Source organism: Hemibagrus wyckioides, linkage group LG29, assembly GCF_019097595.1.
Source record: "Hemibagrus wyckioides isolate EC202008001 linkage group LG29, SWU_Hwy_1.0, whole genome shotgun sequence".
Lineage (NCBI taxonomy): Eukaryota > Metazoa > Chordata > Actinopteri > Siluriformes > Bagridae > Hemibagrus > Hemibagrus wyckioides.
The window spans coordinates 15,565,698-15,593,559 of record NC_080738.1 but is presented as its reverse complement, the minus strand read 5'-3'; the positions used below and the strand labels follow the sequence as shown (position 1 = coordinate 15,593,559).

At 42.7% G+C, this 27,862-nt stretch overlaps 2 protein-coding genes across 4 annotated transcripts in view; both read left to right on the top strand.

The window, feature by feature from the left end:
- tmem131l (transmembrane 131 like) overlaps positions 1 to 19,089 on the top strand; it is a 32,531-nt gene extending 13,442 nt beyond the window's left edge. Inside the window, exons 4-34 of one of the 2 annotated variants that reach the window (XM_058384585.1) lie at positions 2,148 to 2,219; positions 4,436 to 4,559; positions 5,504 to 5,620; positions 6,363 to 6,467; positions 7,268 to 7,345; positions 9,751 to 9,907; positions 10,262 to 10,317; positions 11,134 to 11,239; positions 11,594 to 11,696; positions 11,987 to 12,131; positions 12,310 to 12,480; positions 12,553 to 12,622; positions 12,757 to 12,877; positions 13,042 to 13,111; positions 13,197 to 13,306; positions 13,420 to 13,489; positions 13,667 to 13,785; positions 13,901 to 14,043; positions 14,146 to 14,338; positions 14,662 to 14,847; positions 14,939 to 15,079; positions 15,336 to 15,858; positions 16,009 to 16,139; positions 16,528 to 16,685; positions 16,809 to 16,973; positions 17,368 to 17,446; positions 17,589 to 17,674; positions 17,793 to 17,943; positions 18,042 to 18,118; positions 18,225 to 18,346; positions 18,574 to 19,089. In XM_058384585.1, the coding sequence (XP_058240568.1) occupies positions 2,148 to 2,219; positions 4,436 to 4,559; positions 5,504 to 5,620; positions 6,363 to 6,467; positions 7,268 to 7,345; positions 9,751 to 9,907; positions 10,262 to 10,317; positions 11,134 to 11,239; positions 11,594 to 11,696; positions 11,987 to 12,131; positions 12,310 to 12,480; positions 12,553 to 12,622; positions 12,757 to 12,877; positions 13,042 to 13,111; positions 13,197 to 13,306; positions 13,420 to 13,489; positions 13,667 to 13,785; positions 13,901 to 14,043; positions 14,146 to 14,338; positions 14,662 to 14,847; positions 14,939 to 15,079; positions 15,336 to 15,858; positions 16,009 to 16,139; positions 16,528 to 16,685; positions 16,809 to 16,973; positions 17,368 to 17,446; positions 17,589 to 17,674; positions 17,793 to 17,943; positions 18,042 to 18,118; positions 18,225 to 18,346; positions 18,574 to 18,858 (4,234 nt within the window). In that variant the 3' untranslated portion in view covers positions 18,859 to 19,089. Of the gene's footprint in view, positions 1 to 2,147; positions 2,220 to 4,435; positions 4,560 to 5,503; positions 5,621 to 6,362; positions 6,468 to 7,267; positions 7,346 to 9,750; positions 9,908 to 10,261; positions 10,318 to 11,133; positions 11,240 to 11,593; positions 11,697 to 11,986; positions 12,132 to 12,309; positions 12,481 to 12,552; positions 12,623 to 12,756; positions 12,878 to 13,041; positions 13,112 to 13,196; positions 13,307 to 13,419; positions 13,490 to 13,666; positions 13,786 to 13,900; positions 14,044 to 14,145; positions 14,339 to 14,661; positions 14,848 to 14,938; positions 15,080 to 15,335; positions 15,859 to 16,008; positions 16,140 to 16,527; positions 16,686 to 16,808; positions 16,974 to 17,367; positions 17,447 to 17,588; positions 17,675 to 17,792; positions 17,944 to 18,038; positions 18,119 to 18,224; positions 18,347 to 18,573 lie in introns of both variants that reach the window. The other variant, XM_058384584.1, reaches the window with a different exon arrangement.
- Positions 19,090 to 20,343: 1,254 nt separating this feature from the next.
- On the top strand, positions 20,344 to 27,150 carry plrg1 (pleiotropic regulator 1). Of its 2 annotated transcripts, none has more exons than XM_058385224.1 (15): positions 20,344 to 20,502; positions 21,232 to 21,338; positions 21,903 to 22,039; positions 22,357 to 22,410; positions 22,497 to 22,590; positions 22,687 to 22,777; positions 23,451 to 23,552; positions 25,312 to 25,404; positions 25,577 to 25,726; positions 25,814 to 25,915; positions 26,034 to 26,136; positions 26,263 to 26,371; positions 26,491 to 26,630; positions 26,719 to 26,912; positions 27,090 to 27,150. In XM_058385224.1, exons 1-15 carry the CDS (start codon positions 20,494 to 20,496, stop codon positions 27,147 to 27,149), a joined length of 1,545 nt encoding a protein of 514 aa, XP_058241207.1. In that variant the 5' UTR covers positions 20,344 to 20,493; the 3' UTR covers position 27,150. The 2 variants fall into 2 exon arrangements, with proteins under 2 accessions (XP_058241207.1, XP_058241206.1); XM_058385223.1 differs by having other exon boundaries at positions 22,687 to 22,786.
- Positions 27,151 to 27,862: the final 712 nt, after the last annotated feature.

The window sequence follows — 27,862 nt, the reverse complement described above, 5'->3', positions numbered from 1 at the left end:
TCATATGCGAGTCAAGGCAGGTGAGCGAATACTTTTGGCAATATACTGTATATATATATATACACACACACACAAATGTGTGGGTGCAGAGTGTGAATTTCTTTCACTCTAGACATATTTAGGTTGAGCCAAAAATTGAAATTTTGGTCTTGCTTTTCTTCCTGATTTGCATTTTGTCCTATATAACATGTTCATGTTTTGTCTGCCGCACACACGCACACGCACATGCACATGCACATGCACATGCACATGCACATGCACACGCACACACTTATCACAAGTAGTATGAATTCCCACAGTAAAGTACTAAATGCTTCACACCCGGACTTCTACCATATTAAACATATTGCATACTGCCGAGCCCCCAGTTTCACCTAACTGTATTAAATAGCTCAGATAAACTGATAAAATAAACTCGATGTGTCATCACCTTCACTTCCTCTTGTCTGGTGACTTCCTGTTCCACTTTAAAGCCTGCTGTTGTGTACAGTGGCGGTAGCTCTGACCTATTTGCCAGCCTCTATGACATTTTATTTGCACGTATTAGCAATCAGGTCCAGTAGGTGTGCGGGGGACATGAAAGATGGATCATCGGAACATGTATATTTTTACATTTATGTCAGTTAAAGCACAGGACTGGAGCTGTGACGGTTTGTTACAGTGACATTAGAGGACCTGTGATCTGATTGGTTGGAGCAGTAGTAGAGGAGTTTGTTGGGTTAGAACTGCTACAGAGTCCTTCAGGGCAGGACTACTTGGTTTACATCATTAGCTCAAGGGGATGGGAACTGTGCTCTGATTAATTACAGTGTAATTGTAATGCACCTGCTGTCTGTTTGGTTACTGTGTCATTATAGGGAGGAACTGTGGTCTGATTGGTTACTCTGATGCTGAGGGTGGGGCTGGTATTGTGACTGGTTATTCTCACATTGAGGGTTGTGATTGGTTATGTTGAGGAAATTTGGGTGAGATCACTTTAACTTCCTCAAATACAACAGTGGAAATATTTTGGTAGAACTACAAGGAGTCCATGAATAAATCAGCAGCTTCCCTTCTCTTGTCATTGACTGGAGCATGTTTAAGAGACAGGGCTGTTGTATTGACATGCCTGCAGCAGCAGTGCTGTGTTTTTGACAGCTTTGATGACTTGCACTCATGCAGTGTGCAGTGTCAATACGTGCTTTTTTGGGGTGGAGCCAGAGGCGGCAACAGATAAGCAGAGTTGTGTAACAGGGCAGGACGACTGGCTCACAGATGCACGGCATAATTTCAGGAGCCATGATAAAGCAGGCAGTGTCCCGTCACCGCCCCTGACCGTTGCCTGCGGCGCTTTAACCAGAAGCTGCTTATGTCGGCATTTATCGCGTCTGTGTTCTGTCATTTTATTTTGTTATTTTGCCAGAAAGATGACGACGTGCGCTTAAATGCCGTGAGCTCAGCGTGTGTACGAGCCTGTGTGTGTCAAGAAATTTCAAGTGATAAAGTCTGGGCTTATATAACCTTTCTGTCAGTGGAAGAAAAAGGCTTTTGTTTGAGGCTACAGTCCAGCATGAGTCTGGGGTTAAAAGATAAATACAATCAGTGTGGAAGCAGTCAGCTGGTTTTTCACACTCAGTGCAAAAGGTTTAAATAAGGCCATGCACACACACGCGTATACATCTACCCCAAAGGGATGTCAAATGGCTATACCGGTTTTCCAAGACCTAATTATTAAAAAACAAACACTAATCTTACTTAATGCACCTTTAAGAGATGTGCAAGAGATGTGCATGCTCAAAATAAATCTAAGAGAATTATTTTTTAAACTAGTCCAGGTTCCCTTAGAGGTTTGTGAAGCATGGCTTTATTTATTTATTTATTTATTTATTTATTTATTTATTTATTGCAGCGGAAATTGCAATCTACATTAAAAGTAATTATGTTTAGTGGCCCAAGCACCAAAGGCTTGATGCATTCTGTTGGTAGAAATAAAAAATCTGGACAAATTGAAATAAATTTCATATAAATAAGTTTAAAGGAGTCTCTGGCTGCGAAACGTTTCAGAACCCCCTGGATCTATTTGAATTATTAATGATTCAGAGTAACATGTGTTTTCTGTTCTGTGTTAGTGTTATTAATGTTATTTTTTCCCCCTCTCTTTCTTCCAGTTCCTCATTTTACGTGCGGGACACCGGGAGACCCGTCCGCTTCCAACCGTCCACGCTGGACTTTGGCACTCAGTAAGTGACTGGCACTTTTATAGTGTCATTCTAAATTTAAACAACTTCTCACACACACACACACACACACACACACAAGCTTTATTTTCAGATGCACATTGTACAGTACAGACATGTGCCACACCCTGTCCACTCCGTGGTGTGCTCTTCTTTGTGGGACTTTTTTAGGTTGTGCCTGAAATCACAGTGAAGTACTTATAATTTCCCACAATGCATCGCAGTAGTGTACAAGAAATGTGGGATGGAGTAGCCATTAGAGTGTAGGTTGTGTGGTTTGGGATGTGTCCACTGTGGCGCCCTCTGATGATAGTGTTTAGGTGATCACCTGTGTGATAAAGTGTTTGGTTTGAGACATGTCCATGGACCGGTTGCAGTGAGATGTTTAGCGTTCTTCGTATTGTGTATTGGGCAATGCTAGGTGTGGTTTACCTGGCTAGGTGTCAAATGGAGTTTATTTACTATATCTGCTTACTTTATAGGGAAATACATAATCACCTTGAAGAGCAGGGGTCCGCAGCCATGGACTGGTTTGATACCGGGCCATGTTACTGCAGCCCAGGTGGTGGGGGAGGGGCGGGTGATCGGGTGGGCTTGAATGTGACATTTGTTTTTGGGTCATTTTAGCGTGGGTTAGCTTGCGGACTTACTGATGTATGGAAAAACCCACAACTGAGTCAAATGCGTTGTTGTGGCATGGTTGGAAATGCCAATTTTTTAAAAAATAAAATACATATAATTTTAAGTTATATGTATAAATTTATTGTTTCTTTGCGGCCCCATACCAAAACATTCACGGCCCGGTATTGGTCCGCAGTCCAGTGGTTGGGGACCCCTGTTTTAGAGCACACCGAGAACATGCACTGTTCATTTGCGATTCAAGACTTGCCTTGACATATTCTGTGTTTTTCCAGAGATAATAAGTAATGGCACCCTTGACAACAGACCAGACAGTTTACTCGGGTTTGTCTGGGTTTTTGTTTGTTTTTTTTCCTCCCATCAACCTCATCCCTCAATGCCGCAATAAAGTCCACGAGTCTGAAGACTTTATCATTCTTGATAAAGTTGTCCAAATACATGGAATATTTTCCCACAGCTGAGCGAGGATCATGACTTCCCCTTCGAGCTCTAAAAAAGACCAGAATAGAACAGATTTGTTGGATTTGGAACACAGCCGACATGCTACTACTTCTTCAAAACATCACGATCCATTTCAGCATGAAAGTGGAGACGGATGGATTATTTTGAGGCCGCTGATGACGACTTTGGCGATGAATCGTGTGTTGTGTCACACACACACACACAGGATAGGAGAGTTCTGAAGCATTGGCTTGGCCCTGGTGTTTATGAAGTCGTAATTGAGCAATCGCTAGTTCACTGTTGCATTTGGCAAAGAGAGAGAGTGAAAGAAAACATGCACAGCCTCATACCGTCCCCTTGCTAAATTTCATCATCCCTTTTGTTCCAGCAGCCATGTGCTTCTTCCTGTTTACTATAGCCACTCAAACACACACACACACACAGATAATGGTGCAACAATGGTCAGCTTGTGAATTCCTTTTTTTCTGACTTGAGCTCAACCCACAACACAACTACCACTAAAAATGGTTAAAGTCACACTGGCAACTGTTGCTAGGCAACCGGACAGTATGGATGACGAGCTTAAACTACCCAGAGACTGAGACTTAGATTTTACAATCTAGCAGATAACCATGTGGTCTTATTTATATAGATGATGATGATGATGATGATAAACATGCAAAGGCAAAGTGACATAATAAATGACAAAACGCTCTCTCTCTCTCTCTCTCTCTCTCACTCTCTCTCTCACTTTGACCATACACACCCATTAAACCACACCAGGTTTATCATCTCTTTGAGCCATGCCACATCCTTTCATCTCTACAGCTTTTAGAGCAGTGTGCAATCGAACGGTCACTTTTCACACATATTCGTTTAGTGACCTGTTAAAAAAGGGGTTAAAGGGAATATAAATAGATCTGGTATTCTATGTTTGTGCTTTTGTTCACAAGTTTGTGAGAAGCCATGGGTGTGGCCTGGTCTTGTATAGCAATAATAATTAAAAAGTCTGAGAATATTTTTTTTTTTTTTGTAGGAGCTACAGGTAGGAAACATCATGTGAAGTAATGGAACAGCTCTAGCATGAATCTTACTTTTAAAATGCATCAATGAATATTTAACTGTGTGTGTGTGTGTAGGCCGGTCGGTGTCCCACGAGCTGAGACCATCTATATTCATAACCCAAGTGCGGAGCTGCCGGTCACGCTGCAGTCCGTCTTCACGTCCAGCTCACACTTTCATATGCCTGCCTTCCACAGACGGGTAAGTGGGTCTGTCTGTCTCTCTCTCTCTCTCTCTCTCTCTCTTTTGTGTATCTATTTCTGTATTTCTTTCTTTTTTTGGTCTGTTTTTTCTCTATCTTTTTGTGATATTACTTTCTCTGTCTCTATTCTCTCTCTCTGTCTCTCTCTTTTTGCTTATTTATTTATTTATGTTTATATCATTTATAAATTCCAGATGAAAGACAGATCAGATCAGGTCAGATCAGATGTTTAAGTACAGCCAATCAGAAGCCTGGTTGTGTAAATGATCAGAGCACTGATATGTAGTTGGAGGCGGAGCTTGTGGTCAGGCCATATCCAGAAAAATGAACTGAAACTGTTAGTTGTATTGAGTGATTTCTCCTGCTTCTGTTCCCCCCCCCAGTGTCTGGTAAGTTGAGTATAGTGTCTAAACCTTATACCGAACATATTTTCCCACATTTATCGTCACCTAATGGTTATCAGGATTCAATTAATGAGCAGATTTTTTTCCCCATTGCCGGTTAAACCGATGGCTTTGTGGCAGACGTGGCAGACTGAAACCTCAGAGCGGAACTGAGCGAAACCTCATCAGTTTCATGAGCAGGAAGCTATCAACAATACGCTCAGCTCCAATCTAATCAAAATTATAGAATCATGTAGTTACGCTCAGACCCAAGATGCTTTAATATCGCAGGCATTTATATATCCTGTAAACATCAGTAATCAGTTTCATCCTGAGATTAAGCCCCTCCTTCAGTTTAGCTTTTGTCCTGTTAGTGTTGCCATGGCATTGTTTTGTTTTTGTTTGTTTTTTTTGCTATAATTCTGACCTCCTTGCTGACCAGGAAATCATTTTTCCAGGGTAGTACATCTAGCATAAAAACAAAGAAATCAAAAGTTAGATAGAAGAAAAAATTCTGAATAATTATTGAATGTGTTTTTTCCCTCTCTGTTGTGTTCCAGGTGATCCCACCCAGAGGGAAGACATCTTTTAAACTCATTTTCCTCCCAAGAGAGGAGGGCAGTGTAGCAAATTCGTTATTTATTAACACGTCAACCCACGGGGTAATAACATACCAGGTAAACTCAGCATCCGATCTGAAATAGAGACAGTAAACGTTGTCCTTTGTTGCTTTACATCAACAAAATATACTCTGAGATTTTTAAAACAGAGCTTAAATCGCTCTCCTATATTTCTGTTATTCGTTCAGATTACAGCTATTAGACATAGTTAAGCAAATTTTCACACTTTATTATCCACTATAAGCAATTAATTAAATAGAATATAAATAAATAAATATACATTTTATTAAATCATAAGCCAGTTTTCAGCAGTTACTTAAACAGGAACAATGCTAAAACTTTTATTTTAAATTATTTATTTATTTTTTTTTATTTTTTTTTTGTATTGCAGTTTTTTCTATCCTCTCAAATATTTACTTTTAAATTTTATATTATTTTATAGTGTTTAAAAGTAGTTTCTTAAGAATTAATAATTAACATTATATTCAAACTACAACTATTATCACTATTAATTCTGTGTGCTGCTTTTTATTTTTATTATATTTTATTATTATTTGTTTTTACATGCACCCCATGCTTTAACAGGATCATTCATTGCCTTTAAAGTCACATTTTATTAAAGAACTCGCATCTTCAGTTTATTATTTTAGAATTTCACGCTCCATCATCGTACTGGTTTATCGACGCACCTCTATCAGCTCACAGCACGTAGGAATAAACTGTACATTAAGGTGGCAGTGTGTGAACGCTCTTCTGATGGAGGTCTTTGTTTTTGAATGTGTGTGTGTGTGTGCGTCAGGTTTTCGGCGTCGGTGTTAACGCTGGCTCTGTAAAAGACGTGCCGAGGAAAGACAGCGTTCTCATATTTCCACATATACAAAGCATTAAACTCACACAAACTCAGGTAGGGTTCATGCAAATCTGCCACCTCATGGTCAGCACCAGCCACACACACACGCACACATACACATCTTGAGCTTCTGTGCAACGTGCAATAGACTTGTAAATGCACAGAAGTCTATATGAATGTAACCATAAATGTCCTATTTCCTGTTCCTCATATACACACACACACACAAACACACAAACTCCGCCCATTCTCACAGCTCAGTTTTAAAAGTAAACGCTGGTGTGATGCAGGGCTGCATGTTTCCCTGCACCACAGGAAGCTAGATGCAGTTTCAAAATGTCAGTTACTGGCTTTCTCTCTGTAAACCAGATATCTGACCTCACACACACATGCGTGCATACACACACACACACACATTGCACTGTGAATGTGGCTTTTTATCTGCCTGTTTTACATGCTCATGTTTATTTATTAGTCATCTTTAGCATGCTGCTGTATTTCCGGAAGAATTGTTTATTTGTTTTGCTCAGTTTTGCTTGAAATCCCTGTTAATAAAGGCTGTGGTACATATAGGAAGATATAATAACAATATCATGAGAAATGATGTTGCAGTATGTTTTTCAGTAATACCGTGAATATAAAGATCTCATTTTTTCAGTATTTAAAAGCATTTAAAAAAAAAAAAAGAATAAATAAAAGAAATAAATTTAGTCACAATGGAAGCAGCTGGTATGATGTTAAAACTTTGTACTTTGTCTATTAAATTGTATTTTTTTAAATGTTTATTTATTTATTTGTTTGTTTGTTTGTTTATTTATTTTATTGTGGTAAATATTAATTTATTTTCTTCACAGGAAAATGCTTTAAATATTACCATCCTGGGACTGCTGTTGGACTGCAGTCTTCCCAAAGCACTCTATACTCATCCACAGGTACCACACACACACACACACACCCCTGATATTGACCACACACACCTTATACACACCTCACACACCTCATACACAAATCTCAAACCTCAGTCACACACATTATTGTCAACTTAATTTGTAGTTATCATCCTATCCACCTCCCTGAATACACCATGAATAGCTATTATGAGGTACACCATTTCATGCTAGACATAAGTGTTTAATGGTGACTGTTAGTGTTTAAAGGAGAACATTAATGTTTGAATGTTTAAAATGGTGTTTAATAATGAAGAATGTTGCTGTTTGTTTGATGGAGAGTGTTGGTGCTGGATGGAGAGTGTTGGTGTTTGTTTGATGGAGAGTGTTGGTGTTTGTTTGATGGAGAGTGTTGGTGTTTGTTTGATGCAGAGTGTTGGTGCTGGATGGAGAGTGTTGGTGCTGGATGGAGAGTGTTGGTGCTGGATGGAGAGTGTTGGTGCTGGATGGAGAGTGTTGGTGCTGGATGGAGAGTGTTGGTGCTGGATGGAGAGTGTTGGTGTTTGATGGAGAGTGTTGGTATTTGATGGAGTGTGTTGGTGTTAGATGGAGAGTGTTGGTGTTTGTTTCATGGGAAGTGTTGGTGTTTGGAGAGTGTTGGTGCTGGATGGAGAGTGTTGGTGCTGGAAGGAGAGTGTTGGTGTTTGTTTCATGGGAAGCGTTGGTGTTTGATGGAGAGTGTTGGTGCTGGAAGGAGAGTGTTGGTGTTGGAAGGAGAGTGTTGGTGTTTGTTTCATGGGAAGCGTTGGTGTTTGATGGAGAGTGTTGGTGCTGGAAGGAGAGTGTTGGTGTTTGTTTCATGGGAAGCGTTGGTGCTGGAAGGAGAGTGTTGGTGCTGGAAGGAGAGTGTTGGTGCTGGAAGGAGAGTGTTGGTGCTGGAAGGAGAGTGTTGGTGCTGGATGGAGAGTGTTGGTGTTGGATGGAGAGTGTTGGTGTTTGTTTCATGGGAAGCGTTGGTGTTTGATGGAGAGTGTTGGTGCTGGATGGAGAGTGTTGGTGTTGGATGGAGAGTGTTGGTGCTGGATGGAGAGTGTTGGTGTTTGATGGAGAGTGTTGGTGTTTGATGGAGAGTGTTGGTGCTGGAAGGAGAGTGTTGGTGCTGGAAGGAGAGTGTTGGTGCTGGATGGAGAGTGTTGGTGCTGGAAGGAGAGTGTTGGTGCTGGAAGGAGAGTGTTGGTGCTGGAAGGAGAGTGTTGGTGCTGGGTGGAGAGTGTTGGTGTTTGATGGAGAGTGTTTGATGGAGAGTGTTGGTGTTGGATGGAGAGTGTTGGTGTTGGATGGAGAGTGTTGGATGGAGAGTGTTGGTGTTGGACGGAGAGTGTTGGATGGAGAATATCGGTGTTTGATGGACAGTGTGTTTGATGGAGAGTGTTGGTGTTTGATGGAGAGTGTTGGTGCTGGATGGAGAGTGTTGGATGGAGAATATCGGTGTTTGATGGACAGTGTGTTTGAGGGAGAGTGTTGGTGTTTGTTTGATGGAGAGTGTTGGTGTTGGATGGAGAGTGTTGGATGGAGAATATCGGTGTTTGATGGACAGTGTGTTTGAGGGAGAGTGGTGGTGTTGGATGGAGAATTTTGATGGTTGGTGGAGAGTGTTGTCTATGAAAGGAGAAAGTTAGTGTTAATGTAGAGTGTTGTTATTTGATGGTGATTGTGAATCTTTAATAATGGAGAGTTTTGGTCTTTGCTGCAGGATGGCAGTGTTTATAAATGTGGAATGTTGATGCTTGAGGGTGAATGTTGGTGTTTGATGGGCAGTGTTGGTGTGTGTTAGTGAACATTTAGTCTTTTTATTGTGTTTTTGATGGAGATGTGTGTGTGTGTGACCATGATCTGTTAATCATTTACAATAGTTTAACCTAAGTAAACTGATGTGGTGTAAGATGATGTATAAATGTCTCAGCTTGGTGTTAATCTGCCTGCACCCATTTTAGATCATCACCCTGTTCCACACATTCTCACATTATACACAGTTCAAGCTCCGAGTCTGCATCACTATTGCAGCAGGAGGGAGTTCAGGAGCTGCTGTTGTTTCTGTTAGGTTTTTACTAAAACTGTACTTAAACTTCTGTCCTCTTTTAAAGGAAGAGCTTTATGTGTGGCACGCTGTGCAGACGCAGGGTTTTTAAATTCCCCGAAACACATGTTCTTTTGTGAACTTGTGTGACTCCCCCAAGTGGAAACTTGGAGCTGGTTTTTCTCCAAAAAAAAAAACAAAAAAACATTTGTTTTTCATTTGTTAAAGAACTTGTAACAGAAACAGCATTTGTATTTTTTTCCCAGACAGTCCCTCTCTTTCTGTCTTTCTTGTTGTTTGGTCTCTTTCTTGCTTTATTATGTATATTTGATATGCATATTTTTACATCAATCTCTCTCTTTTTTCCCCCAAGGGCTCATGTTTTGGAGCGGAGGATGACGGACGTCTCTCTCTGCAGATCAGTCTGTCTGAGAGAGGTGAGAGGCCGGCTCACCTTGATAAACTCAAGCCGTACGTGCTGGAGAACATCATGGTGCTGCACGTCCTGCCTCCACCAGGGGGCGTTGCATGTACGTATAATCACAGCCCCACGTCTTAAAACACACCCTGTACCACTTCCTCTTTTTATTTCTCCTTTATTCAAAACTCTGGGTCTTCTTTCAAAGGGCTGATGCATTTCTGTAACGCTACATAACTTTACCTTTCAGCTCACCCAGAATGCATTGTGATCTGATCTTGCTTTATTTTTATGAAAAGAAAATGTAGTTTTAAAATGTTATTGGCCCTCGCTGATACTCGCACCATTCTCAGGCATGGTGTAGCTCTGTGCTGCCCTCATGTGGCATGTTGCAGTGTTATTTGTGTCTTCGATTTTATGTTGTTAGGAAGTTAATGTTGGTTTTGCTATTTCCCCTCCCCCTCAGATCCAAAAATAGGAGTGTACATGCTGAACTCAGGGGTCAAACAGCTCTTTGTCAAGGTATGTGTATAACTAAAGAGGGCATGGTTTGGTAATGAGGCAAAAGTTAATAAGGGTTTTACCTTGAATACAGGATTGAATCATTTTGTAAATCATTCTTTGACATTTTATTGTATTTTGTTGTTTCATAACACAATACATGTAGCTTAACATAAGCTATAAATTAATTATTGCAAAGTTATCAATTCAGTTTGATATCAAGCCAAACTCCAGAAGTGCTTTTATTTTTTTTATCATGGTAGCATCAGATATAAACGTACATAACAAAAAACAGTTGTCTAACACACTCTAAGGAAAGCGCTATCGACCTTCACTTGCATGCTTGAGCTCACAGATACACCTGATTGTCAATGTGATTGACGAGAGAGAGAGCGAGCATGTGCCCTTCCCACCTAGAAAGCAGACCCCTGGCCATGGATGATAGATAGTAATAAATAACCATGTAGCACATAAGAAACATTTATTTGAATGCGAATGAGGAATATCCACAATTTGCAATTTATTGAATTGTAATTAATTAATTAGTTAATTGATTTTAGTTCAAAGCTGTAGTTTTAAAATGGTTCCAGTCACACTATAAGAGTCATTCATGGTGTGCAAAGTAATAATGATTATATTTATTCACTCATTTCTCTTGGGATCAGAAGGGTGTTTGTATATTTAACGCTGAACCGTAGACGCAATGTAAATGTGAGGCTTTAGCATCTGATCTGAAACAGGAAGCAGGAGTCAACCAGGTGACGGTAGAGAACGATTTACAGGAAATGATTAAAATAGCAGAAGCTTAATAGGGATGTGTTATCTTTATCTTTACAGGAAATCCAGATCTTGTCAAGGACAGACATCTCTGTAGAAATCAGCCACACACCATTAAAAGCGTCGGCCAGTAACCTGACACAGGTGGCCACGCTGTCCTGCAGACGTGAGTTCCTCACAAACGTTCTCTATTTAATGGGACAGTTAAAAACATGGATGTTGCTTTCTAATTCTCTCTGAGGTTTTCCCATTTTCATCATATTTCTAAATGCTGAATAGACTGGGTTTTACCGGTCTAACGCAACGATTCTGACAGCTATTTCTGGGTTAATTATTCCCGTATGTCATCACACTTGTACATCATTCGAGTAACTGGTCACGTGGGGTTTATTTTCAGCTCCAGCACTTTGCATATGCATATTACTACCATGCTCAAGTGAAGTGAAAACTCGGGGCTGGATGTGAGTCAGCATGACAGGGTGCTGCTGTTTGTTTATTGTTTATTTTTTGTTTACTTCAGGATCTTTATCGTCCCAAAGTAAAAAATGCACCAGTCAGATCAGTGTGCAGATGTTGGGTAACATCAGTGTGAACATGTTTCCCTGGCTGCAGCATACACAGAGGTGAGACATGCGTCTGGCTGACTGTCTGTCTGTTTAAGGATCTGTCTATCTACTAACCTGTCTGTCTGTATGTTTATTTATCAAGTTTGTAGTTAGTCTGTCTGTCTCATGGTGTGTGTTTATGACTTTGTCTGTGTATTAATTCGTCTGTTTGTCTTCCTCTCTGTCTGTGTGATTGTCTTCTGCGACTGTCTCTCTCTCTGACAAGCCACTGATAGGACTGATAGGTTGCTTTGCCTGTATGTTGTTAAAGCTCAAGTCTCTCTCTCTCTCTCTCTCTCTCTGTGTAGGTTCAGTGACTCTTCTGGCTGGTTTCAGTTTGTACAGAAGCAAAAAAGTGCAGATCAGGTGGAATTGTGGCTCACTAACCCTCTCCATCTGAGCTTCACCATCACCAACGTCTCCCTGAGCCAGCCATCGCCTCGGCTGTTTAAGGTAACAACAATTAACAATACTTCATTACTTCAATACTCCAACAATATTTCATTTGTTTTTCTGCATTTTTAGGGGCGGGTTTTAAGTAGTGCATGCGCTAAATGTCTATTGGTCACCTAGAATCTGAAATGAATTCCAGTGTTAAAATAAAATCTCGTCTTTGTTTATTCCTTTGTAGATAGTAAATGTCAGCAAGTCAGTGGGCGTGGCCTCTGGCTGCTGGAAATTGCTGAAACTCCACCTCCTCAACAAAACATTGCCCATCAACCTGGTTGCCGTGTTAACAATTAGCACCAGCCTGGGCTTTTCACTGGAGCTGCGTGTCCATGCCTCCTCCACAGGGTCAAAGGTCAGTGTTTATTACTATATATTATGAATAATGCTGCGGTAGTGGTACTGATCTCTCTCTCTCTCTGTTCAGAGGGGGGAGGTGGTATTTGAGGGCGGTGGTGAGTGTGAACAGCTCTGTCCACTCCGCCTCTCCAGAACAGGTGAGTTATGATGTTGTAGTTTTATCTGCTGAAATTTCAATGACAGTCAAGTTTGTACACGTAAATGTACAGTGCTGTTTGTGTGTGTGCTCACAGAAACACCTCTCTTTACTCTGTGTGTGTGTGTGTGACAGGGCGTTTGGAGTGGCAGCAGTCTCTCCTCCCAGAATCCTTTTCTTCCTTGTGGAAGACAGATAGCAGTCTGGCGTCGTCTCTCTGCAGCCGCTGGCACCGTAGTAAAGAGCTCTCCTGCAGGTACAGACACACACACATAAGCAGCCAAGCCATACACATACACATTATGATATATATAAACCACATACACACACACAAGCAGACATACACACACTAGTTTGTTGTTTGATTTCTGTACAATATCATTCACCCTCTTTTTCTTTGTTTCGTGTGTGTTTTTGTAGATGGCCCAGAATTCCCACAGAACGTGCTACTGCTCTAGATTTTGGAGCAACACCAGTCAATGAGAGCAAGGTACACACACATACAGACACACACACTACTTTTTAAGCAGTCTGTGAAATTACTGAAGGATTCTCATCTTTCTTTGTTTCCGCAGATTAAAAACTTCACTCTTAAAAACCCGACTGCCTCTGTGGTTTCGGTGGAGATCCGAACCCTTTCCTCATATCCAGCTCCCCTTGAAGCGTTAGATCTGCTCACCAAGTGGTATGCGATGACACGCCCATTTTCTGCTCAGGAGACTCCGCATTGAAGCGTTATTTGACTAAACTATGCCATATGTTTTATTTATTTATTTACGTTAAATGTGTATGTTCCAGGTTTAACATCAGTCCCCTCTCAGTGAACATCACTACAGCTGAGTTTTCTCTTCTGCCGACTGATCAGAAGGTAGCAGTTTTCTTTTCTTTCAATCTATCAGGCAGTCATATGTATAAATTTAAAGAGAAATACTTTGTTGAGAAATGAAATGGTTGTAACGTATTCAGTTGCTTCGGTGCTAATAAGTAAGAGAAGCATATAGCTTCCAGTTTATCATCAGACTCTTTTGTATTGATCTAATCTCAGGAGGTTCACCAAAGCGGCAGCGTGCAGAGGATCGTTCTGCAGCCGTGGGAGACGAGGAGCGTGTCTGTAGCGTACACGCCCACTGAACACAAACCTGTCACCTCCATTCTTCTCATCAGGTATGTCCAATGCATGTAGGTGCATTATTAGAATTTAAAATCCAGGTATCCAGGTGTTTTTAGTATCTATATAGTTTAATTTCTGCTTATGTGCTACTCCTTTTCTTTTTTTCAGGAATAACTTGACAGTCTTTGACCTGGTCTTGGTTAAAGGATTTGGTGCGAAGGAGCTCCTGCGTGTGGGGGGAAAACTGCCCGGTCCTGGGGCATCGCTGCGCTTTAACGTTCCTCAGTCTACTCTGATGGAGTGTAGAGACGGTGAGACTGACCCTCACACTGCTCTCGGATAATCAGTCTGCTTATTAACTCTGTTAGCACCCGGTGCAACACGCTGTTACTGAATCTGCTGTCTTGTCTCAGGTTTGCGTAATCACCTCAGCAAGCCCCTGTTCGCCATCCAGAAGAGTTTTAAAGTGGAGAATGCAGGCGAGCTTCCTCTCACCGTCATGTCCATGAACATTAATGGCTATAAATGCCAGGGCTTCGGCTTCGAGGTGCTGCAGTGCCGGTCCTTCCGCGTCGACTACAACTCCTCATCAGAGATCACCATTGCGTATGTTTACACACGATTTTCCAAAGTGATAACCACACTTGTGCCAAAATGGCCGGAGTTATGTTTCATTTATGGAAAACTAATTGCTAACATCACAGGATTTCTGATAGAAGTGTTTTTAATGTAGAAATGTTTGTAGTCTTTACTTCTGGTACTAACGAGCTGAGTAATATGAGTTTTTGAGTCTTTACTGCAAAAATAAGCTTAATGTATAAGAATAAATAAAGAATTAATAATAATATGACACCCAACTTCTCACTGTTGGTGAATCTTTTATATATGAACAATTTTTTTCCTTTCTCTTCATCTCTCTCACGTTTTAGGTTCACCCCAGACTTCACATCATCATGGGTGATCAGAGATCTGACGTTAATAACGGAGCGTGGCTCTTCCTTCCCTTTCACCCTGAATGTCACTCTGCCACACCACATGCTGCCGCTGTGCGCTCAGGTCGTCCCTGGGCCTAGCTGGGAGGAGTCTTTCTGGGTCGTCACGCTCGTCTTCACCTGGTTAGACACGCACACACACCCTACTACACACAAGTCCAGGATATTTCAGTGTGTAATGATGTGTTTCTCTCCGTCTGTGTTGTTGGATTAGCTTCTCTTTAGCCGGAGTGTGTCTCATGGCCTTCCACCAGGCTCAGTTCATCCTGAGAGAGTTTTCCACTCCAACACCACGCAGCAACCATAACTCGAACCCCCGCGATAACAACATCCAGAACACTCCCAGCAACACCAGGTAACACCCAGCACTTTCTACCTGGGTTTCTAACACAGACACACACACACAAATACTGTTAGCAATGACAATGCCACAATGTTCCTCACACACCACATTGTGTGTTATTGTGGGTATTTGTAACAAAATCACTATTTCACACCGACACAACACACACAGCTGTATGCAACACAGCAAGGGTTAAGAGGGTTAAAATGTAAATCTGATGGTGAATACCCATCTGTGACGCGTGTATTTTCTTTATTTTCTCCACCAGTAAAGGAAAAGGCAGCTGCAAAAGTTACTCCGACACGAGCCACCCTTCCGATAAAGGCAAAGGGCGGGGCTCCACGGCCGTAGCCAACGGGACGGCTCGTTCCCAAACCTCGTCCAGGAAGAGCTCCGGAGGCTCCTCCCAGCCTCAGAAAAAACAAACAAGAGTTTCATTCCTTTATAGATACAAAAGCAGCTCTTCAGCTAACTCTAATGCTGCTAATGCTAATTCTACCCCTCCGATGGACGAAGAAAGAGATGAACAGATGTTTGACCCCGACCCTGAAATCTGTAATAACAACAATAACGACGATGCTTTAATTGAGTCAGTACTTCACACGGAACAGAAAGAAGAGATCACGGAGGAAAAAACGTTGCCAGGAGATATGTTTCCCATGGAAACGCTTCCTGGATTTCCTGAAAGCATCACAGCCAATCATATGCCTCAGCCTCATGTGGATGGACAGGTGGAGAGCCAGTGCAGCCGTAGGAAAGATGAAGAAAAAAGGGAAAACATAGACATTGAGGTATGCAGTTAAATCTAAGGTATCAAAGCTTTTAATAAGTATTTAAATGAAACAGACATAAGATTCCTGTAACTCAGTACACTTATGCAAAGACATAGTCACAAACTTTGTGATGGCTAAAGCACGTGTTCCCAATCCTCTCGTGTTTAGCCGAGAGAGAGTGACAGTCCTCAGAAGAAGAGAGCGGAGAAAGACTCCGAGCTCACAGTGTCCACTTTCAACACCAAAACAAAGAAAAACTCAGGAAAGAACCGCAGGAAGCCTGTCGATACCGTACCAGGGTGAGTGGATTCACATACACACACACAACTCCCATCGGTAATCAGACACTAATCCAGTAAAGCATCCTGATATCAGCAAGAAACAGCAGCCATTATTGTATGCTTATAGAAACATGTCTATTCTCAGTTATGTCACAAACAGAGGGTTTTATTGTTTGTTAAAATTGAATAGGCTGTCGTCTTGGAAGGCGTCATTATCTCACTCTGTTCCATTCACTTTTAATTCAGAAATTTCCGCACGCTGTATCCTGTAGGCCACGTAGTTTCTACACGTACGATATCATTCAGAAATACCTCACTCTCAAACAAATACAAGTTCAATGCTTGATTCAAGTGTTTGCTTAGCACTTACTTAGTAACCCTATTTTTGTCATTGATGAACCTACAGGCTCCCAGAGAGTGGAGCTATGATGATGACAGAGATCGAGAGGGAACCCGAATACAGAGAACCTCGTAACATAACACGAACTCGTACCCACTCGGCCAGCATGAAGCTGGAGATCCCCAAAACAGTAGCAGCAGTGGAGAGTCCTCTTAAACAAAACGGTGAGGAAACGCTTTACTCAGCATCATGCAGTCTGAGTATATCGCTTTCTGTCACGTCAGATTTATTTCATGTTGCTTATGAGCAGGTGCAGTGAGTTAAACTGTGTGTGTGTGTGTGTTCAGGCGTGGGTTTGACCAGACCCCGTCGGAAGGCCCCAGAGCGACGGCTTCAATGGGAGTCCGGCTCGGATTCTGGCAGCTCTTCGGGCAGTGTCCGAGCCAGCAGGGGATCATGGGGCAGTTGGAGCAGTGTGGAGGGAGAGAAAGACCCCAGCAGAGCACGACAGAGTGAGAGACACACACACACACACACACACACAGTGACAGTTACACAAAATAAAGCCATACACAAAGAGAACTTGACCTTGGTATATATTCTCCTCTTTGTGCTATTTTTGTTTGAATTGTTTCCTTTATGCATAGAAAGCAGTCAGTGTGTGATGGAGTCTGTGTATACAAGGTTCAGATGAGGAAATTACGATACAGTAGTCACAATGTTTAAGTGAGAGATTGCAAAAGTGTTCACTGATTGTTCAGTACATGTGTCATAAATACAGACACATGTGTGCTGGAACATTGTATAAGCTTGCATAGTGTGTGTGTGTGTGTGTGTGTGTGTGTGTATATATGTGTGTGTCTCCTCACTGTTCTGGACCATAATTGTACATTGTGTTCATTTCAGGAGATCCCGTGCAGTACAACATGTACACAACTGAGCGTGAAGGTTACCCACCAGTGAACTGCACCTTTAAAACTCAAAGGTAACCAGCCTGTAAACACACCTTTATTCCTAAGGGCTTTATTTACAAGTCAAAACCCTTGTATGAAATCTCCTGCTCACACATTACACTCTAATATATAAAATATATGGCATTATTGATAGTGTGTGTGTGTGTGTTGCAGCATGAACAATCTGTACACGAATCCTGAAACTCCTGCTCTGTCTCAGAGCTTTGCCGACGTGGCTGCAGGTGTGGATAGAAGCTCAGGTGAGAGGCTGCCCAAAACATTTTCACCAGCCATGTAATAAAAACATGACGTTTAATACTGATTTGTAAACTCCAATCAGAAGTCTTTAACCAGTATGGATTGATGTTGTGTCCTCAGACTCGGTTGGTGCGTACATGCCAGAGGAGACATGGTCCGCTCCATCCGTTCCTCTGACCAATGGGTTCAGGTACAACATGCCAGAACCACGCAGCACCTACAACCAGAACTCCAGCTCCAACCACAACACCAGTTCCAACCCCTTTAATGGGTACAGCACACACACACACCTCACACACTCCTGTGTTATGGTACGAATGAATTATATTATTATTATATTAATATATTATTATGTGCTCTTTCTAGAAGTTTCTTGTGGAATAATGCAGCCAGTCAGTGTAGCAACCCATATCCCTACTGCCCCCCAAATAACTACATGCTATCAGGTAAAAGTCTCTCCCTCTCTCTCTCTCTCTCTCTCTCTCTCTCTCTTCCTCTTCCTATTAGAACAGGAACAGAACATTTCATAATGCTTTGTTTTGTCCATTTAAGGGAACGGAAATTACCAGAACAGCTTCCCATCCAGGGAAACTCAGACACAGACGGGCTGGAGTGAGGAAACACCACACGAGGTCACTTCCTCTTGGGACATGACCAGCTGTGTGGGAAGCAAGGTGAGCTTCCAGAATGTTCAACTTTTCTTAATGACTCATAGGTCACCAGTAGGTCACCTTCTTAAGCATTATATCTCACCCTATTTGCATCTTGTTTGCACCTATTTGCATCTGATTTAAATACAGATGTTGCAGTAGTCAAAAAAAGGAAGGAAATTATTCAGAGATAGCTACCAAGATCTTAGAAGTTATATTTTATTTTATTTTTTTTTCTTTCTCTCTTTCAGCCGTATTTCTCAGGCACCCGGAGTCTGTCCCCGATCTCCTCCAGTCTGTTTGGCTCTATCTGGACTCCTCAGAGCGAGCCGTATCAAAGCCACTTCCAGCCTGAGCGCTCCGTGCCCGTCTCTCCAGTGTCTCCCTTCACTCCAGAGCCGCTTCCCCCTAAGCACTTCTCCAGCTTCAACCCCTTCGGCCCCCACATGAACCTGGACATCTGGAACAACTCGGCCTCTAACCGCAGCTCCAACTCTCAACTCTCCAACGACTCGGGCTACTGCGCAGACACTTGACCGAGCAGGCCTGAAGCTCCGCCCACCGCATAAGGAAAACGACGACGACAAACAAGAATGTGGTTTTATTGATGACGGAGGAAAAAATGTGAATGTTCTTTTCTTTTATATTTTATGTTCCATTTTTTCCTCAACATGATTTTGTTCGTGCAAAATTTAAGCTTTTTGTTGTATATTTTTCTAGATGTTTTGCAAACTTGGCCATAAAAAATAAAAAAAAAAGGTTTTGTACTGGCCGTGTCCTCGTTGTATTTGTAAAAAATTCATTACTTAACTTACCTCAGGAATATCTTATTTTTATTTAATATATTTCCTTCTACACATAATTCGTGTTTCCTCATGAAGCCTTAATAAGCTAAAAATCTCAAAAATGTTTATAATGTCTCCGGTTTGCTGCAGGAACAAAAATGATGCATAAAAATGAGAAAGGAAAATCCTTCTTTAGAGCAGCTAGCTGGACATCTTGCAGGAGAATTAGCTCCAGATCACACCATATTGAGTAAATAGTGTGCTAGTTAGGACATTTTGTCATTTTTAAATGATGAAAACACTGTGTAGGAAATCCACTACATCCCTGGTACCCCACAGTGTACATTACAGGATACAAATTCCCCATACTTCATGTTCTAATAAAAGTGGAGTTGGGTGTTAGAGTAACAATAATAATAATCATCATCATAATAATAATAACTATAAAAACATCATCATAACAACAACAATAATAATGAACAACAACAATAATAATAATAGAATAATAATACCAATAATAATAATAATATTGTTGTTTTGTTGCTGTTATTATAAACATAATAATAATAATAATAATAATAATAATAACAACTACTGGAAATTTCCCCACTGTGGCATGAATAAAGGTTTATCTTATTTTATCATAACAATATTAATAATATTATTAATAATAACATTGTTGTTTTGTTGTTGTTATTATTATCATCATCATCAACCACAGCAACAACAATAACAAAACAACAAGAATAATAACAATTACAACAACAACAATAACAACAACAACAACAACAACTGGAAATTTCCCCACTGTGGGACGAATAAAGGTTTATCTTATCACAACAACAATAATAATAATAATATTGTTGTTTTGTTGTTATTATTGTTGTTATAATTATCAACAACAACAATAACAATTGGAAATTTCCCCACTGTGGGACGAATAAAGGGTTATCTTATCTTATCTTATCTTATCAACAACGAAACAACAACAACAACAATAATAATATTGTTGTTTTGTTATTATTGTTATAATTATCAACAACAACAATAACAACAATAATAATAATGATAATAATAAATTTTTATTTAATATGTAGTAATGTATTATTATGTAATTAATGTATTATTATTATTATTATTATTATTTGTATTATTATTATTATTATTATTTGTATTATTATTATAACAGTTCTCTCTACCCTGCAGTGTTTACTCCAAGACACTAGGCGGAGAATAGAGAACGAGAGTCACCAGCAGAAGAAGAGAGCGCAGTGTGCGCACCGGAAGTGGAAGGAATCTTCCGGAGTGTTGTGTTTTTCTGAGTGTGGTGTGATTTTCTTTAATTTTTTTCAGTAAAGTTACTGAGTTCAAGGAGGAACATCAAACATGACCGAGGTTTGGCCTTTTCTTTGTTCTGAGTGTGTTTTCTTACCATTTTAAAACGTGTTATTGGGATTTTGTTGAGGTTATAAGAGCAGGTTAGCTCAATATGCTAAGTTCATGTTGGAGAATAGTAACGCTGCACGCGCTGGAAATGTTTTCTAGTCTAGGATAGAAGAGTATTGTTTATTCATATATAGAATATAAATTAACCATTTACAGTATGTACATATCTGCGTGCTTTCTTTCTTACACATTTTGCTGTATTCGTGCATATTTTATTTAGATACAGGGTTGTTAGTGCACAAACAAACAGATGCTGTATTTGGACGGGATTAGTTTTCCATAGGACGTAATAGAAATAAATACACCTTGGTATTGATTTATCTGTAGGTTAAGACTCCAGGAAGTGCTCCTTTGGGTAGTCTGCTGGGCTAAAAGACATTACTAACACGTTTCACATTCATAATAATAATGATAATAATAATAATAATAATAAAGACCCCTAGAATGAGGTGGACGTGTTCCAGCAGCAGGATGTGATGGATATTACCATATAGAGTACTGTGCTGAAGAACAAATTCTGTCCTTGTTGTTTATTTCATGACTTTGACAGTCAAAAATATTGAGATCCCTCTAAATATTAGAGAACTGATTCTCTAACATGCTCGATAAACTTACCGCCTGATTTCTGTCTAGAAATCTCACTTTGTCTGTTTCATTTCTTTTTTTCCTCACCTTCAGGAGGTGCAGAAGCACTCTGTGCACACGCTGGTCTTCAGATCTCTGAAACGAAGCCATGACATGTTCGTAGCCGATCACGCCAAGCAGGTCTCTCTGGATGAGGAGAGGTGGGTTTATTCAGTTTACATGCTGAGCAAATAAAGACGACGCACGTATTCAGATTTATTTTAAGAAATCATATAGAGTAAGTATGATCAAGTGGTTAAGGCTCTGGGTTATTGATCGGAGGATCGGGGTGCAAGCTCCACTGTTGGGCAATTGAGCAAACCCTTAGCCCTCTCTGCTCCAGGGGTGCTGTATCATAGCTGCTCCTGCGCTCTGACCCCAACTTCCAACTGCGCTGTAATGTATGTGTGGAGATAATAAAGACTTCATGCATAAGAGAAGATAAACCTTTATTCATCCCACAGTGGGGAAATTTCCATGTTACAGCAGCAAGAAAAAAAAGAAAAATGTGCAAATATGAAGAAGAAATCTATATAAATACAAAATATAATAATAATAATTTCACAAAAACAAACAAACAATTGCGCTAGATTATTGCACAGAATTTTAATTATTGTAATTGCACAGTTCAAAACTATCACACACAATCAACTGACTGCTTGGACACAACAGGTTGGATAAAAGTGTGTGTGTGTGTGTGTGTGTTTTGTGCTAATGTTTTGCAGTCATAAGCTGAAGATGTCCATTAAGCTGAGGACGGAGTATGGACCGGTGTTGCACATGCCAGTCCTGAAAGAAGGGAAAAGTAAAGTGGCTCCAAACGCCTTGGATCCGTACAACAGCTCTGGTTACATGTCAGCCGGTGAGCACAAATACTGCACGCACAGTACGACTTGACTGTCTGCTAACTGATCATCAGATTTGTGTGAAACTCTGAAATGGAATTAAATTGTCTGTGTGCTGATAAGCTGCATGTAGTTTAAATAAAATAATTTACAAATGTATTATGTAAATTTTTAAGTTAAGTTACACTCATTGCCATAATTCAGCACTGTATCGTTTTTGCTCATAACATAAATGTGTTAAGTTTGGAAAGTCTCTAAGGTTTTTCTCTAACTGTTGTGTGACATTGCTGGCATTTAGCGTTACAATGTTAACGTTCTTTCTGTATTTTCTCAGAGAGTGATCCCGAGTATCTCATCACAGGAACACACCCGTACCCATCTGCCCCAGGTAGGTCCTGAACACTGAAACTGATGGCTAAGCCTTACAGCGTAATATCATGCATGAACCTAACTCAGTGTGCTAACGATGTTCAGGAGTTGCCCTCACGGCTGACACTCAGCTGCAGAAGATGCCCAGCGAAGCCGCAGTTCACTCCATGGCACTGGCTCTGCCTCCGTCTCAAGCAAGGTACCCACTCTCACACACATACTCAGACATCTAGAAAGTCTCCCTGTAGGTTTGAAAGCCTAGTTTGGTGTACTATTGTGTGTGTGTGTGTTGCAGGCAGGACATGGCTCGAACTGCAGCGAGTGTTGGAGACATCCACAGACACGCCGGGGCAGCAGAGCGATCCCATCCACCACAGCACTCACTAGTGAGCAGAGTGTGTTCACTTCTACATTATTGTAATTTATTCAGTCAAGACGTACACAGGCAAAATGAATGTAAAATAATGCTTATATTGTCAAAACTTTTGGGACATCTGCCTTTACCTGCACATGAATGTAATATGGAGTTGTCCCGCCCTTTGCAGCTATAACAGCTTCAACTCTTCTGTGAAGGCTTTCCACAAGGTTTAGGAGTGTGTCTATGGGAATTTTTGACAGTTCCCCTAGAAGCTTGGTCATTTGTGAGGTCAGACACTGAAGTTGGATGAGAAGGTCTGGCTCACAGTCTCCGCTCTAATTCATCCCAAAGGTGTTCTATGGGGTTGAGGTCAGGACTCTGTGAAGTTCCTCCACACCAAACTCACTCATCCATGTCTTTATGGACCTTGCTTTGGTCACTGGTGTGCAGTCATGTTGGAACAGGAAGGGGGTCATCCCCAAACTGTTCCCACAAAGAGCATGAAATTGTCCAAAATGTCTTGGTATGAAGCTGAAGCATTAAGAGTTCCTTTCACTGGAACTAAGGGGCCGAGATCAACCCCTGAAAAACATCACCTGAGTTCATTTGGAGGGGTGTCCCAAAACTTTTGGCAATATTGTATGTCTAGGATTCTTCAAAATGATACTCTGCTCATGTGACTTCTGTCTGTCTGTGTGCAGGCATTAATGGAAGCAGGAGGGACAAAGAATTCAGCTCTGATCCCCCGCAAAGCTCCAACAATGCCCAAACCACAGTGGCACCCACCATGGAAACTCTACCGGGTAAGGAGGGGAGGGTGAGAGGGAGGGATGGAGGGTGAGAGGGAGGGAGGGTGAGAGGGAGGGAGGGAGGGATGGAGGGTGAGAGGGAGGGAGGGAGGGATGGAGGGTGAGAGGGAGGGAGGGAGGGTGAGAGGGAGGGAGAGAGGGAGGGAGGGTGGGAGGGAGGGAGGGAGGGAGGGTGTGAGCGAGGGAGTGAGGGAGTGAGGGAGGGAGGGTGTGAGGGAGGGAGGGAGGGAGGGTGTGAGCGAGGGAGGGAGGGAGGGTGAGAGGGAGGGAGGGTGAGTGAGAGGGAGGGAGGGAGGGTGAGAGGGAGGGAGGGAGGGAGGGTGAGAGGGAGGGTGAGAGGGAGGGAGGGTGAGAGGGAGGGGGGGAGGGAGGGGGAGAGGGAGGGAGGGAGGGTGAGAGGGAGGGAGGGAGGGAGGGTGAGAGGGAGGGAGGGTGAGAGGGAGGGAGGGAGGGTGAGAGGGAGGGAGGGTGAGAGGGAGGGAGGGTGAGAGGGAGGGAGGGAGGGTGAGAGGGAGGGAGGGTGAGAGGGAGGGAGGGTGAGAGGGAGGGAGGGAGGGAGGGAGGGTGAGAGGGAGGGAGGGAGGGAGGGTGAGAGGGAGGGAGGGAGGGAGGGAGGGTGAGAGGGAGGGAGGGAGGGAGGGAGGGTGAGAGGGAGGGAGGGAGGGAGGGTGAGAGGGAGGGAGGGAGGGTGAGAGGGAGGGAGGGTGAGAGGGAGGGAGGGAGGGAGGGTGAGAGGGAGGGAGGTGGGAGGGAGGGTGAGAGGGAGGGAGGGAGGGTGAGAGGGAGGGAGGGAGGGTGAGAGGGTGAGAGGGAGGGAGGGAGGGTGAGAGGGAGGGAGGGAGGGAGGGTGGGAGGGTGAGAGGGAGGGAGGGAGGGAGGGTGAGAGGGAGGGAGGGAGGGAGGGTGAGAGGGAGGGAGGGAGGGAGGGTGAGAGGGAGGGAGGGAGGGTGGGAGGGTGAGAGGGAGGGAGGGAGGGAGGGAGGGAGGGAGGGTGGGAGGGTGAGAGGGAGGGAGGGAGGGAGGGTGGGAGGGAGGCTGGGAGGGTGAGAGGGAGGGAGGGTGGGAGGGAGGGAGGGAGGCTGGGAGGGTGAGAGGGAGGGAGGGAGGGAGGGTGAGAGGGAGGGAGGGAGGGTGAGAGGGAGGGAGGGAGGGAGAGAGGGAGGGTGAGAGGGCGAGAGGGTGGGAGGGAGGGACGGTGAGAGGGAGGGAGGGTGAGAGGGAGGGAGGGAGGGTGAGAGGGTGAGAGGGAGGGAGGGAGGGTGAGAGGGAGGGAGGGAGGGTGAGAGGGTGAGAGGGAGGGAGGGAGGGTGAGAGGGAGGGAGGGAGGGAGGGAGGGAGGGTGAGAGGGAGGGAGGGAGGGAGGGTGAGAGGGAGGGAGGGTGAGAGGGAGGGAGGGTGAGAGGGAGGGAGGGAGGGTGAGAGGGATGGTGGGAGGGTGAGAGGGAGGGAGGGTGAGAGGGAGGGAGGGAGGGAGGGAGGGAGGGAGGGAAGGAAGGAGAGAGGGAGGGAGGGAAGGAGGAAGGGAGGGAGGGAGGGTGAGAGGGAGGGGGGGAAGGAGGGAGAGAGGGAGGGAGGGTGGGAGGGATGGTGGGAGGGAGAGAGGGATGGTGGGAGGGAGAGAGGGAGGGAGGGTGAGAGGGAGGGAGGGACTATTCTGCATGTCTGACAAAAGATACTCTTAAAATATTTCCTTAAATCCTTTTTGGTTAATGCTGGATGTGCATCAGTTCTGTGTTTCTTGTGTGTGTGACAGGTGATCAGTGGTCATCTGGGCTGGGTCAGGTGTTTAGCAGTGGAGCCTGGAAACCAGTGGTTTGTTACTGGATCTGCAGACAGGACCATAAAGGTGTGGATTCTGAATAGTGGTAAAAGTAATGAAATCACACTGTGGGTTTAGAATTTATTCCATGATTGTAACTCATTACAAAGTTGTAAAAGTGTTTAAACAGGAAAGGATGTATCATGCTTGAGTGTGTGTGTCTCTCTGTGTCTCTGTGTGTGTGTGTGTGTGTGTGTAGATCTGGGATCTGGCGAGTGGGAAGCTGAAGCTGTCTCTAACAGGTCACATTAGTACAGTTAGAGGAGTGGCTGTGAGCTCACGCAGCCCGTATCTGTTCTCCTGTGGAGAGGACAAACAGGTCAAGTGCTGGGATCTGGAGTACAACAAGGTACACACACACAGTAGATATGTCCAGATAAATAGCCTTAAACTTTGTTGCTCCCACTTGATGTAACTCCTCTATTCGTGTCTGCAGGTTATCCGTCACTACCACGGTCACCTGAGTGCTGTTTACGACCTGGACCTCCATCCCACCATTGATGTTCTGGTGACCTGCAGTCGTGACGCTACAGCCAGAGTGAGTCTCTCTCTCACACACACACACATTTGTCATGTCATTAATTATTAAAATGAGGGGAAAGTGTACATTCTTATAAAAGGAGTTTAATATAGAAGGTTGTTTGTGTGTTTTGTAGGTTTGGGACATTAGGACCAAGGCTAACGCCCACACACTGACTGGTCACACCAACACGGTCGCCACGGTGAAGTGTCAGAGTGCCGAACCTCAGATAATCACAGGTGAACACACACACACCCAAACACACTGCACTCTTAGTACATTTAGGTGTCTGTGTTCAGCTGTATAAATGCAGAGAGATTTTAATGCTTATTAAATGTCTTGTGTGTGTTGCTGTGGTGTTACAGGAAGCCATGACACCACCATCAGACTGTGGGATCTGATCGCCGGAAAGACCAGAGCCACGCTGACCAATCACAAGAAATCTGTGCGAGCGCTGGTGCTGCATCCGCGACAGTAAGTGTCCTTACTTACTTTAACCCGACATGTTAGTGATCCTGTTATTAATATTCAGTTATGAACATCAGACAGCTTTGAGGTGCCCGAGGTGCTGTAACTCCTTTCTCTTTATGCAGATACACGTTCGCCTCGGGATCTCCAGACAACATCAAGCAGTGGAAATTTCCGGATGGGAATTTTATCCAGAATCTGTCAGGACACAACGCCATCATTAACACTCTCGCAGTGAACTCAGATGGAGTTCTCGTTTCTGGAGGTTTGCACTTTTTTTGATCTCAGGAATTCAGAATATCCTTTATAACATCTTTTAACATCCGTCTGTCCTTCACCTCGCCCCTGTTCAGCCGATAATGGTACGATCCACCTGTGGGACTGGAGGACGGGGTATAATTTCCAGCGGATCCACGCGGCCGTGCAGCCCGGCTCTCTGGACAGCGAGTCTGGGATTTTCTCCTGCGTGTTTGATCACTCCGAGAGCCGCCTAATCACAGCCGAGGCAGACAAAACCATCAAAGTGTATAAGGAGGACGACACGGCGGTGAGGCGGCGCTTTATTTAATTAGCATTAGGTTTATTTTATATACTACACAAAAATCATGTGTTTTAAATACTGATGCATTTTTATCATGGAAACTTAAAGATTATATTTAAATATTTATTTTTATATTTATAATATATTATTATGCTGATAATTATTTTTATATTTGTGTTTCAGACAGAGGAATCCCACCCGGTCAACTGGAAGCCTGAGATTCTTAAGAGAAAAAGATTTTAAAGTCTTCAACGTTGTATTTTATCTTTCTTTAACACTTTTTTTTCTTGTTTTGTTTTTGTAATACACCGCCACACCTTGCAGTTTAATTTGGCGTAAAAGCTCCCACGTATGTTTGCAGTAAGACATGGAACTGACCCCTCATGGTTTCTTGCTGCAACATCGTTTTATGTGACAGAAATAAAACATCTGTTTCTTAAATAGTTCAACTCGGGAAAACTGTGATGATCGAAGTTGAAACAGAAATGCTTTCTTACTGTTTGTAAATATGTTTTGCCTGCATCAGGGTTCATATCCCCCCCCCAAGGAAGACCATTAAAGCTCAATTTGCAGGGAGTTAAAATAGAGTTTACTGATTTCTTTATCATGAACGCAGTGTTTTTTTGTCTAGAATAAAGAAAAACAAAACACTGTCCACTTTTATAACCCATGAAAGAGACAATTGAGAAAGTGAGTTAGGATAAATTCACCAGAAATGTGTACTCTCAAGTGTGATATATTTACACCATTTTCAACATTTACGCCTCTAGGATAATTAGGATTAGATTCTCATCTGATTATAGTGTAGAATTATATTTTTATACATAAAAATACAGGTGTATAGGCACTGAAAAATATTTCACGCCTATGTGAACACAATTGGTGTCTGGAGTCTGAACCAGGATCCATTAGTATTCCGGTGAACCTGTAGTACCAACACTGTCCACTAGGGGGAT